The 13,392-nt window shown below is 34.8% G+C and overlaps 1 protein-coding gene across 4 annotated transcripts in view; it reads left to right on the top strand.

The window, feature by feature from the left end:
- The window catches only part of HMGCLL1 (3-hydroxy-3-methylglutaryl-CoA lyase like 1), a 139,286-nt gene that overhangs the window by 78,883 nt on the left and 47,011 nt on the right, over positions 1–13,392 (top strand). For all 4 annotated transcript variants that reach the window (XM_069488115.1, XM_069488112.1, XM_069488111.1 and 1 more), the window contains one exon: positions 1,085–1,273. In XM_069488115.1, the coding sequence (XP_069344216.1) occupies positions 1,085–1,273 (189 nt within the window). The remainder of the gene's footprint in view (positions 1–1,084; positions 1,274–13,392) is intronic.

The following is a 13,392-nucleotide window of genomic DNA, read 5'->3' as shown; positions in this document are numbered from 1 at the left end:
CAAGCAAAGCAACTTTTTCTTGTAATGTCATGACTTTTCTCTACTTCTTGGGAGCAGTTCCAGCATCACTAGTGGCACTTCGCATGGGTCTCATGGTGTTATTCAAGGCTGATGGTATTGCATTAAGCACGAAAAGTATACGAGGACCTCAATGATCTCTTTTTACTGTGATATGCGATTTCCTAGAGAGACAAACTTAAGATGTAGAGATTAGCACCACATGGCAATTTAAGTGGCTACTCCTATCACTTAAGCTCATCCCAATAGGAAAGGACATGGTTGTGAAGTCATTACGGTAGTGCAGTGTGTACTGAAGTTAATTTTATGCAATTGTGATTTAATACTGCATCTTTATGTTTGTTTACATTTCTCTTGACTGAGAATGGTGCCATGGACAGTCTGTGTTTGCATGCATGTTTTGATACATTTTTTAGCTTTTTATAATAGATTTGTAGATATTTTATGGAAGTGAATGATAAAATAGTCTAGTATCTATATACATTTTGTGCATTCATGACATAACTTTGTATTTATTTTGTCAGTAGTTCTAGGCTACATAGTTTTTCTGCAAGTTTTTTCAAATTGTGGCACATCTTCAAAAAATTTTCAATATATTTATTTAAAAATCCATACATAAGTGAGCCCTTGCAGTTCAAACCTGTGTTGTTCAAGGGTCAAATGTATTGATATCTCTTGACTTTAAGGCCTGGAGAAACATTACTTCCAAAGTAAACCTGTAATGTTTCTGTTTGGTTAAGGTGTTGAGAAATGTGAGCCTCCCATAATTAAAATTGTAGCTTATACATAATTTCATATTGGAATATATATTATAGATATGCCTCTAAGGCAAACTCGAATATTAGAAAAAGCTAATTGCAGTAATGTCATTCAAAGTCTTATATAATGCTTAGAATATAAGGAGCAAGGAAAGATAGGAAAATGCAATGGAAGTACATGATTTTCATGGATATAACTTATCTTAGTTGTGATGTTTACCTCTATCTAGATGATGTTGGCTGAGGAACAAGGGGAGTTGAGTCTGTTTATTTCCATTGGTTTACTAGCACTTCACCTTTCTCAACAGGTATCTAAGAGATTATATGGCATGGGCTGTTATGAGATCTCTCTGGGAGACACGATTGGAGTGGGAACTCCAGGGAGCATGAAAAAATTGTTGGAAAGTGTTATGAAAGAACTCCCACCAGGGGCTCTTGCTGTTCACTGTCATGACACATATGGACAAGCCTTAGCAAATATTCTTACGGCTCTTCAGGTATTTTGTATTCTTTATGTGTTATGTGTTAGAGTGTGCATCCTTATTGGCTGTCTAAACATGTTGAGAGCATTTTGAGATAATATTTATCATGCTATATATATAAAATGTTCAAACAGTGTCTGCCATGTGACAGGCACTCAGGAAGTATCTATAGATTCCCCATGTCTTTTAGGGCAATAGAGGTTTCTTATTACTATTAATTTGGTTTTATAAATTCCGTAATCTCTTCTTTTTAAAGTACTAATCCTAGTAGAGCTATGTCTGCTTGTTTCAACTCCCATATGCTCTCAACCATAAAATTTAATGGACTTAAATATGATGTTATGTGGAGAGCATAAAACACAAAGATAGTAGGGTGTACTGTTGTAATCATGGAACCAATGCTCTTTTTGGTAATTTGATGCTCAATAACAGGAAGATACGGTGCTGAAATATAGAATATTTTGCTTAAAATGCTTTCCTTATGTTGGCAAGCTTACTTTTGACAGACTCTTGATTTTTTTTTATCAAGTATATTCCATATGGTAAAATGAAAAGATCTAAAAAGTTGGAGGATTAAGAATTACTTATTATGTTATTTTAAAAATTTTTATTTAAAAGAATAGATAATAATATTTTAAGAGTATTGTTATTAAATTAGTGTCAGTTTCTTAAATACAACTAAAATAGATTTGTTTGATGTTGTTGTAACCCAAGATTCTGACAACTAAAGATAAGGCTATACGAAAGCTTTTTGGTAAAGCTGAAAATAAATATGTAAAGCTTAATGTCACAGTCCTAAAGTGTACAGTTGCTTGGCAGAAGTTTAAAAAAAATGAGAAGATCAAGCTCCACAAGGGCTTATTTTGACTTTGTTAACATGCGTGTACAAATCCTCATTTATCCTCTGGAAGCAAACAAGGAACATTCTGTTGAATCAGAGAAAAGTGAAAATGTTATCCAATGGTCTTTTGGGTGTGGGAGTTTTTACAATTTTCCTACCTTAGGTAGTCTAGTTTCTGAAACAATAGAAAACTAGGCAGCACTTCAGAATTCTGCGTTCAGCTGCAACTGTAATTTATTAAGTGTTTCTGAGCAAGATCCTGAAGTGGGGTCTCCTCTCTCTCTTTCTCTCTCTCTCTGTGTCTCTCTATCTTGGTTTTCTGTATGCATATATCATCTATATTTTATTTGTGTAGAATATTTATTATATAATGAATAACAGTTTAGCTCTTTGGGATAAGGGGCTATAGTGCATTATCTGGGAACCCAAACATCTGCTTCTGGACTCTTATCTGCCTCTTGAAAATGACCAATACAAAACATTGCTGATGCCCTATTGTGATTTTAATGGCTAAGGAAGGTTTATGTGAGGAAGCAATTGCTAAAACCAGATCTAAAGAATGAGAAGGAACTAACCCCCCCAAAAGAGAGTATATATTGTGTGTATATGTGTGTGTGTATGTGTGTGTGTGTTAAAAGAATGTTTCAGGCTGATGAAACATCATTTGGGCAAAAGGCCTTGGGGGAGAGGAGGAATATCCCCTAGGAATTGAAAGAAGACTAATGTATTCAGAGAAATTAAGGTTTATAAAATTTGTTAAATTAGTTGAATTCCATCATCTCTATTTACAGAGAGATGAGGACTGAAATCCTGGGGCATTTGCCCATCCTGTAATAGGCGTACAGGGGCACAGGAAACAACCTTTGGCCCCAAAGAGATGGGGAACATGGATGAGAACCTGTGTAAGGCCAGGATTCCCCCGAAAACCACACCCTCAGTCAAAGACTGAACTGCAAAAAGAGCCACCCCGCAAAGGGAGAAGGCAAGCACATTCATTTCTCATGGCCTTGTTGGTGAGTGCACGAGGAATGCAAAGCCTCCCTTTATACTTCATAACCTTTCATAGACCCTCATGTGGGTTTAGGGCTCAAATTCACATTGCCTGCAGAATTGGAAAAACCTAAGCAGATAAATTGTTTTCAGAGGGTTATGGGTCAGTAGAACCCTCAGGTGCCAAGAAGAATATCTCTGTTCTAAGGAACAAATCTTTGGCATCAGCTGAACTATTTGGGGTGTATGTGTGTGCGTGTGTGTGCAATGGTTGATATTCTACCCTTTAGCAGCGCCTGCAGTAGTTAGTAAGAAAGTCTTCCTAAGCATCTTTAAATAAACTGTGTTTTCTGTTTTTGTTCTTTTTTTTTTCTTTTTTTTTTTTTTACCATATGCACAAGTCCTGTGTGTATATGGGAGGCAAGGAGCCTAGAAAGCAATAGTGCACTTGCAGCTTTGTGTTACATGGCCCCAGAGCTTAATTTATAGCCACAGTGTAAGTACATGGATAAGAGGGTAACAGTGGCTTGTATAATAAGCAACATGATGTGAGGCCAGAGAGGATACTATAAAGGAGTAATTGAGGAAATGGTCAAAAACCAGAGATGTGCTGAGGAAACTAAAAGTTGAAGAGTTGTAGAGGCTTTTTGTCTTTTCTGCCATCTACTTTCATGTAGTTTGATAAGACATGGACAGCGTAAGAAAGAAATATACACCACTGCTTTCTTGAAACTGTGTAACTGAGACAATCTTTAAATGATTTGTAACTTTAGTGTTTATGGAAGACAGCTGAATGTGATACTGAAATGTCACCGCAAAGACACATGTGTACTGGCCCCAAGCAACACCCTTTCTCGCTCCCCAATAACAGCAACAGCAGCACGAACAAAAACACAACAATTTAGAGGAGGAGAAAAAATGTCTTGGACAAAACTGTCAGTGTTTAAATAGAAGGAGAATCAGAGAAAATCCAACTTCATTATGAACAGGGCTAACCTTGGATTCAGGAAGCCGAGGCCGTACTTCATTCTTTTTTTTTCGATGGAATCTTTGAAGTGGCTCCTAGCAAAATTGGTGGTGGCTGTGGAGTGGATATCATTTGCTTTAATTTAGGGGTGGAGAGACAGTTTACAGTGCTCCAAACTGGAAGTTAATATTAAGGCAAGGAGACATGTAATAAGTGGAAACTTGGCCACAATGATAGGAAACAAATGAGAGTTATAAATGGAACATCCCCCTCAGTCTGGAAAGCACATACTAATCATGCAGTAGAGGGATCTTTCTTGAGTTCTCAGCTTTTATTGTGTTTTTTTATTACTTAAACACATGACTTATAGAACTGGAGGTGGTTGTATGGAAGTCAAGAATTCATAATTATCAGATATTATTCAATATGGGGAAATTATTCTTGAGAGTATAGATTTAAGTATGGGATATTTATAACCACTCAAAAGCAAAAGAACAAGAAAATGAGGTGACAAAACATACAACATTTGAGTAACGGAAGAAACATACATGGCCCAATATACCTGTCTTAATGTTTTATGTAAAAATTCAGCTTCACCTTTCTGCCAAGTACCTAAGTAAAACATAGGTTAACAAATTCTTTAATCTATTTAACAGCAAAGAACTGCTCAGTCTCTATTTTTCTCCACTGAAATGATTTGATCTTCATAATTGGGTAAAAACAGAATAAACTAAATGAAATCCAATACCACAAATAATAGTTACATGTTAATTGGTGGCATAGAGACAAAGAGGAACAGGCAGTATTTAGATTTCTTCTTAAGAAATACTTGTTGCCTTTTTTTCTCTTAAACTTAATAAACTTCTAGCTAATGTGCCTTTCCTCATAATGTTTTCCATATGTTTATTATTTTAGAAAGACCAAATTATTTACCTAATTTTTACATCAAAAGCATTCATTTTTTGGCTGGGTGCGGTGGCCCACGCCTGTAGTCCTAGCACTCTGGGAGGCCGAGGGGGGAGGATAGCTAGAAGTCAGGAGTTCGATACCAGCCTGAGCAAGAGCGAGACCCCGTCTCTACTGAAAAATAGAAAGAAATTAGCCGGACAACTAAAAATATATATATATATAAAAAAAATTAGCTGGGCATGGTGGCACGTGCCCGTAGTCCCAGCTACTCAGGAGGCTGAGGCAGAAGGATTGCTTGAGCCCAGGAGTTTGAGGTTTCTGTGTGCCAGGCTGATGCCAAGGCACTCTAGCCTGGGCAACAGAGCAAGACACTGTCTAAAAAAAACAAAGTGTTTATTTTTTATGTGGACTCTTTATATTGACATGTTTAAATGCTAACAAACAACAAATCTTTCTTCATGACATCTGTTTTTGAGTTTCTTGAGAATTTTTTTTTTAATTCCCATTGCTGGCCAGATAAGCCCCTCTGTTTCTCAGTTTTATCTTTGTAAGAAAAGACGTAATGATGTCTGCTTCCCTGAATTTTGCAAAAATTGAGATGAGATGCAGAATTTCTAAAATGATGCCTTGATAACAACGCACTCAATTGATCGCACTTGGTTGGATTGTTGGATTTTCCAGTGTGTGTCACCGAGGCTCCTGAGCCACCACAGTCTGTGGGAGAAAGAGGAACCAAGTACCTTTCTATATTTTTTCCAAGTGGTTGGACTGCTTATATCAGTGATAAAGAATGGGTAAATATTCATGTACTTTTGTTTGCTTTAGTTTATCTCCAGAATCTTTTTATTATTGGAAACTTCTCTCTAATTTTGGCATCGAGTGATCAACAAGTTTTTGTCTTTAGGGATAACGTTAATACAATCTTCATCTATTTTTACATATCCACAGGTATTTAATGGATTCTTGGAAAAAGCTATTTCTGAGGTAGATGGCATTTTAAACTGACATTCAATGAACCAAAATTTCAAAGTACACATGTAAAAAACTATTGTAATGAGCTAAAAATGAATGTAGTTAATCTTTATGTGACAGACAATGCTTAGATTATAAACTTGAAGCTCACCAAGAAAAGGAAAAAGAAAAAACATTTCTAAAATTTCTATGTCTCTCCCATGGCATTTCATCCATGCTGATCAAATTGGCCAACAGTATAAAAATTGATTATCAGATATATTCTATTGGAAAAGTAAAAAAAAAAAAAAAAAAAAAATAAGAACATGGAATGCATCATCAGAAGATTTTATTTTGTTTTGTTTTTCCTTTTTGATCATGGTTTAACAGTTTAGGTTTCATTAATCATGGTTTCCCCACCTATATCAATGGTTTTACTTTACAGTGGTTGACACTGTAGAATAGAGGGGTTGGCATGGGGTATAGCATACGTTGTGATCTCCATTTCCACAGGTCATAGCTCACCGGATCAAGGGAAATTTTAACACGTATTTGATAGTTAGAACATCTTTCCTGGGCCCCAGGGGCTGAGTAGATCAGAGGTGGAGCCCTGGAGAGCAGATGAGCACAGAGAAGCAGAGTGAAGGGCCCTGCAACTGAGAGACATTAGGATATGGAGAACTTTCCACTCCTCACAGGTCCAAGTGTGGTGTTTTTTGTTTCATTTTCTTGAAATTCCCCAGGGCCCTCCCAATGGGTACGTCTGACACTTGCGAGAAAGTTTGCCCTTAAGACACTGACTTTTCCATTATCCATAGAATATGATACTGGGAAAATCTTTTATTTTCCTGGATTCCCATCTTCACATATGCAAAAGAAGTCCGTTACACCAGAAGATAAGTCAAAGTACATGTTTGTACCTCTTTCATGAAATTTTCTTCACTTCAAAGCAAATGCAGTGAATCAAAATATCTTCTTTGCTCTTCTTGGCAATTTTGATTTAATTGGTGTGATCGTATTAATTCCAAAAATTACATTCATGGATATCTCTTTGTTTTTATCACTGATTGCACCAAGTGAGACATCAATCCTGGGTTTCAGCTGTTATTTCCTTTTTTTTTTTTTTTTGAGCATAATAATGCAAGTTTAGAATCAGGAGGACAGGCTCATCCTGGTTAATTTTTACTTTTAAAAAAATAACCATTCTTAATTTTAAAATGAATTTCTGTTGCTGTTAACACTTTCAGGAGAAACAATAACATCATCTATTCAAACTATCATTTTCCTCTCAGTTTAATCTTTGTTCTCTTTAGGACTTAACTTGGCTTTTTTATTATTGTAGAGATTGGGGCCAGGAAATGATATGATTCTTCCCTTGGCATTAGGGATGGAAATTTCAAAACTCATTACCTTTTTGAGCACCTCTCTTACCCATTCTGTAAATGTCATTTTATTGTTTTAATCTTATTTTCAATATCTTGTTTTCAACAAAGTACTTGCCACATCTTTCTCAATCCATGTGGCTTTAATTTGGAAATTTTGTTGTCATGCCATGTTGTTTGCATAAATCACATTAAGCTTTTCATTTTCTAATTTTTTCATGTTTCTTTTTTTCAGTTTTTTCTCTCTTGAAAGTTCATATTTACAAGGAAATTTTATGTACATATACTCTTGCCCCTGAATGTAATGTAACACAGACCTTTTCCTTTGGAATTTTGGTTTGAAATTGGCTGGTTTGATATTGAACATAAGCTATTATTCTCATAACTGTTTTTTTTTTTTTAACTTAATGTAATGTACCCAGTTAATGGTTATATGCCCAGCACTTAAACATTCCCCCTACACACATAATTGGAACCAATGATAACTGTAAGAGCCAAATTTAAGAATCTCTTAGCTTTATTGTTTGAACAACTTTCTCATATGTTACCAAAACATTTCTAGTTCTGGGTTTAAACTAGATAGAAATAATATACATTGTTAGATAACACTGGCTCATTCTTATAAAATTACTTCTCAGTTTAGAATACCAGACTTATTTAATAGTATCAATAAAGGATAGGTTAAAGACTGAAAGACAGTGGAGGATGAGGAGGATTTAATAATTGCAAGTCAAACACTTGGGATCCCCATCTGGAAGCGACAAAGTTTTTTTTCATTTGTTTATAAATCTCTCTTCAATACACAGCAGAATATATAATAGAAATTATTTGTCAATTGTGATCGTTTAGAATTATTTTATGAATTATTTTTAAATACTCATTTAACCCTAACCCAAAAAATATTTATTGGCTAGCTTTTGTGTGACTGTGTCTCTGCTATTAGATATACTGGATAGGAAAGCATAATGAAACCACATATCTTTCCTCAGTAATTTTTTGATCTATCAAATAAAATACAAAAATCATGTCCAGTTTCTTAGGCAAGAAGTCAAGTTATACTCACCCAACTACAGACTTAAATTATACTGATTTGAATTTTTAAAAATCTGTATAAATATGATAATTATAAAAATAAAGTTATGGTTACACACTTCCACTAAAGGCATTTCAGATTAAGTAAAAAAACCATTTTTGTAATAATTGTAGCTTTTTCTGATGGAACTTTTAATGAATTACCCAAGAAATATAAAAATTATGGTAGCCTGTGTCATCCTAACCCAAAATATAATTTTGTATTTCATTTTCACCCATTGTATTGAAAAATATCCTGTCTTGCTTTATGGTTTATACACACACCATACATATTCTTTACCACATATATAATCTAATCCAAGCAATCAAATCTGCTAGTACTGTGGAGGATGCATACCAGAGCAAGCTCTCGGGAGTAACCATGGAGAGTTTCCAGTAGGAGTAGGAGAAGTTCAAGTGTCACAGGAACCCAGGGGAGACACTATTTGCACCAAACATGGGGTGAGTTGTTTTGTGTTTTTGTTCATTTGTTTTGTTTTTTTTTTAAATACTGGAAACAGTGGATGTTTTTAATTGGGGATCATTTGATCAATGCTTTGTTCTAGGAACCTTGCTCCAAATTATATGTAGAGGATGAAACTGGTATGAATCTGGATGATATAGAGATGAAAAAGCAGAGGTATAGAGATTATAGACACAGAGACTAAGGAGAACACTATTGCAATAGTCCTGTTCCTGATGAAAAATGATGGTGGGTGCTATGGTCGGAGTGTTTGTGTTCTCCCCAAAATTCATATGTTGAAACATGATCACCAATGTGATAGTATTAAGAGGCAGGGTCTTTGAGAGGTGATTAGGTCATGAGGACAGAGGCCACAGGAATGGGATTAGTGCCCTTATAAAAGAGGCCCAAGGGAGTTTATGTGCCACTTCTACTATGTGACGACACAGAAAGAAGGTGCTAGGCACCATCTATGAAGCAGAGATTGGCCCTTAACAAACACTGAATCTGCCAGCAGTGTCACCTTGGGCTTCCCAGCATCCAGAACTGTGAGAAATAAATCTCGGTTGTTTATAAGCTACCCACTTTATAGTATGTTGTCATAGCAGCCCAAACAGATAAGGGTGAACACAAGATGAAGGACATACATAGGGGATGTTATTCCAATGCAAAGTCAGTGGGACTAAGAATTCCTTATGAGTGCATGTAAGGTGAGGTTGATAAAGAATAAGGGTTAGGGACAAGGAAAGAGAATAATGACTCTGAGGTTGCAAGTTTGGAAAAATAGGTGGATATCATTAGGATATTTGAGCTTTCCAAGGCACTGCCAGCTTTATGAGAACAGATGCAGGGACCTACTTGCTAAGGATAGTAATTCATATTTTATGAGCTCGTGTTCCACAGGGGCACAGACATCCTGCAGAGCTCTGCCCCAAAATATTGTAGGAATAATTTCTAGGGTCCTCATCAGTTTTTTAGGCAAGTAGACTTCTGGAAGTCCTGCGTGCCAGATAAAACAGTGTGCACCATCAAACCTAAATTCTACATTTATTACTTTAGTATTGATTAAAGCTATTATAGTGGGGTTTATTGGCTTACTAATAATTTAAAATATGCTGAAATAAGAATAAAAAAATTATGTTGATTTTTAAATATTTAGAAAATGTGGAAAAGTACAAAGAAAAATTACTTGCAATCCTACCACACATGGAAAAATAGTATTTATTATTTAAGTAGATCATTCTCATTCTTATTTATACTTATGTGTGTGTATATATATATGTATATATACATTTATAGACACTTATAATATATACATATTATGCATGTGTGGAGGGGGTTAGGAATCATGAAGTGCAAGTTTGTTTTGCTTAGTATACTATGAAGAGCATTCTTGTCATTGAAACTTTTGCAAATAAGATTTTTAGATTCAAAATATTTTATAGCCTACAATCACATGTGTGTATGTTAAATGTGTGTGTTAATTTAACCAATCCCACTTCTGAGTGGGAGCATTTACTTTATTTTATTGTAATACAGTTGTGATGAACATTCTTATTTATAATTTTTTATTCATCTTACTTAGAGTGGATTTTATGGGAAAATGGTTACAACATTAGAGAGCTTTTGATATATTATGCAGGTCAATTGTCTTTAGAAAGGATATTTCTAGCCTATACACTCACTAAGTTCATACAACATGACAGCAAACCTCACCAATGGAAGATATTATAATTTAAAATATATGCCAACTTGATGTGCATTTGATATGCCATTTTAATTTTTGTTTACATTTGTTTTATTACTGGTGGGACTGAACAGATATTTCATATGTTTAATGAGTATTTGTAAATTTTTAATAAAATGTAGTTCCTCTTCTTTGCCTACTTTTTTATTGAAATGTTTGTTCTCAATAATTTTAAGAATGACTTATATGTTAAGATATTATAATAAGATATTTATCTATCTAATATATGTATATATAGAGTGGAATTATTTTTCAAACTTCATTTTTATATTTTTTATTTTAATGCATACATGCTTTAAATTTGTATTTATTCATTTATAAATTTCAAAAAACATATTGAGCATGTACTACCTACCAGGTACTGTTCAAGGACATGAACAAAATAGAAAGAGTCATCATGTCCTCAGGTAGCTCACATGCTGGCAGGGAAGTACAGATGATAAAAATAATAAACACAATTTAGAGCATATTAGTTGGTGATAAAAAATGAGAGAGAAGATGCTGCAAAGATGCAGAGGATAGGAAATTTGGGGAGTGGGGAAGGAGGACAGGTTGCATTATTAACTAGGTGATTGAGGACACAATCTTAAGAAGGAAAGATTTAAGCAAACAACTAAGGGAGATGAGGCTGTTATGCCCCTTCATATCTGGGAGAAGAGCATTCTAGACCTAGAATAGTTTTAGCTGAGATACTAAAGTGTGTTCAACAAACACAAATGTGGCCAGTGTGGCTGGAACTGGCTGAGTAAGGGGAGAGTAGGAGAGGATCCTCGTAGGCCAGTGTAAATTCTTTGACTTTTACACTGAGTGAAATGAAGACAACTTGCAGAGTTTTGAGCAGATCTGGCTTGCGCTTTTAAAAGGATCATTCTGGCTGCCCTAGTGTGACTAGACTGTAAGAGGTGGGGGGTCAACATTAGAAGCAGGAGACAAGTGAGGAAGGCAACAAATGATGACGGTTTGTCTAACAGTGGTAACTATTGGGGTGGTGAGAAGATTCTTGATATATTTTGAAATTTGTATTGATTTCTTGATGAATTAAAAATAGAGTGCCTAAAGGGAAGAAAAGGGACCACAGATATACCACAGTATTCACCTGAGCAACAGGAAGTATGAAATTGCCATCAACTGAGATGGAGAAGGCTACAGGTAGACAAAATTGGGGGGCAAAGATTAGAATTTCAGTTTGGAGCATGTTATATTTGAGAAATCTACTAAATGTCTAGATGGAGATGTTGAGTAGGCAATTGCATATATAAGAATTGCTTTGGGATAAGAAGTCTTTGCTAAAGATATAAATTGGAAGTAATTAGCATATAGATAGTATTTAAATCCGGGGGACTGCATAGGATGGTAGATAGCGAAGAAAAGAGGGCCAGGGATGGAGCACCGACATTCCATCCTTAAGAGATCAGAGAGAAGAGGAATTTGAGAAGAGTGAGAAATTGTGATGCATAAAGAGAAAACTAAGTCTTGAGTCCTATAATATAGAGGAAGAAGTATATCGAGGTAGAGGTGATCAGCTGTGTTAAATACTGCATATGGATCAAGTATGGTGAGGACCAAGGATTGATCACATTGTCATCCCTTTATGGCTTCTGCCTTTGGAGTTCTCCTTAGAAGGGCCTTCAATACTGCAAGAGAAGATATACATGATTACTTTCCTTTTCTTTGGCTTCATTTTTTGCAATCAAATCCTTAAATTCAACTGTACTTTATTTTTACTCAAGGTACAAGATAGGAATCTATTTTTTATATAAACACACTTTTGTCCATTCATTACATAACTCATTCTTTCCACACCAGTACAAAATGTTCAGCTATGACACACACTGTTTTTACACACTTGAGTCTGTCTCTGGAAATTCTATTCTATGATAACAATAGCTGATACTAAGTATTCTTAAACTGTTTTATGTGTATTATCCTATTTTTTCCTCATGATAATCCTATGAAATAATTTTTATAATTTAAAAAAAAATGACACAACTGTTGCTTAGCAACTTTTGGGCAGTTGTTCAACATCTCTTATTTGAAAGGTAGTAGAACTGGGATTTCAGTCTAACTCATCTTGTTTCATTCTATTCCTTCAGACTATTTATTTTGTGCAGTGCCACACTTTTAATTAATGTGGTTTTATATAATATTAGATTTTAGATCTGACATAGCATGACCCCTTTATTAGACTTTTAGTCAAGACCTTCTTGATTATTTGTGTGTATTTATTTTGTATAACTCAAACTGAATTTGTTCCAAAACCCATCCCCCAAATAGCCATTACATTAAATATAGAGATTAATTTAGAGAGAATTGACTTTATGATAATATTCAGTCATTCCATATAATAAAGTGGTTTATTTTTCCACTTATTAAAGTTATTGCTTATATAAAAATGAAATTTGGTTATTTTCTTTCTAAAAGAGGCCTATGAATTTAGACTTATTCCCTGTCTGAGAATCATTGCAATACACGATTCTGTTTCTCTTACTGATTCGAAGTGTACCTTCCTTGTGTTCTACCAATTTCTCCTCCCTTCGTTCAGAAATCACAAGTCTCCCCAAGGCTCATTTATCCATTAAATAGGAATATTTCTTCAAATATCTCAGAATATTCTTATATTTATTTATGTACAAAACATTTAAATTTATTTATATTCAGTATATGAATATCTTGAGTAATTTCTTGGGGAAAACCTTTCCTAACAGGATATGGAAAATATTTTTATGACATCAATTTCCTGAGGTAAAAAAGTTGAGGTTGGAAGAGGATGCTTTGAGAATTAGGTTTCTTTTACTTTGATCTCACAGTAACTA

This window comes from Eulemur rufifrons, chromosome 15, assembly GCF_041146395.1.
Source record: "Eulemur rufifrons isolate Redbay chromosome 15, OSU_ERuf_1, whole genome shotgun sequence".
In the NCBI taxonomy this organism is placed as follows: domain Eukaryota; kingdom Metazoa; phylum Chordata; class Mammalia; order Primates; family Lemuridae; genus Eulemur; species Eulemur rufifrons.
The sequence above is the reverse complement of the archived record's forward strand: the minus strand, read 5'-3'. Positions and strand labels throughout refer to the sequence as shown.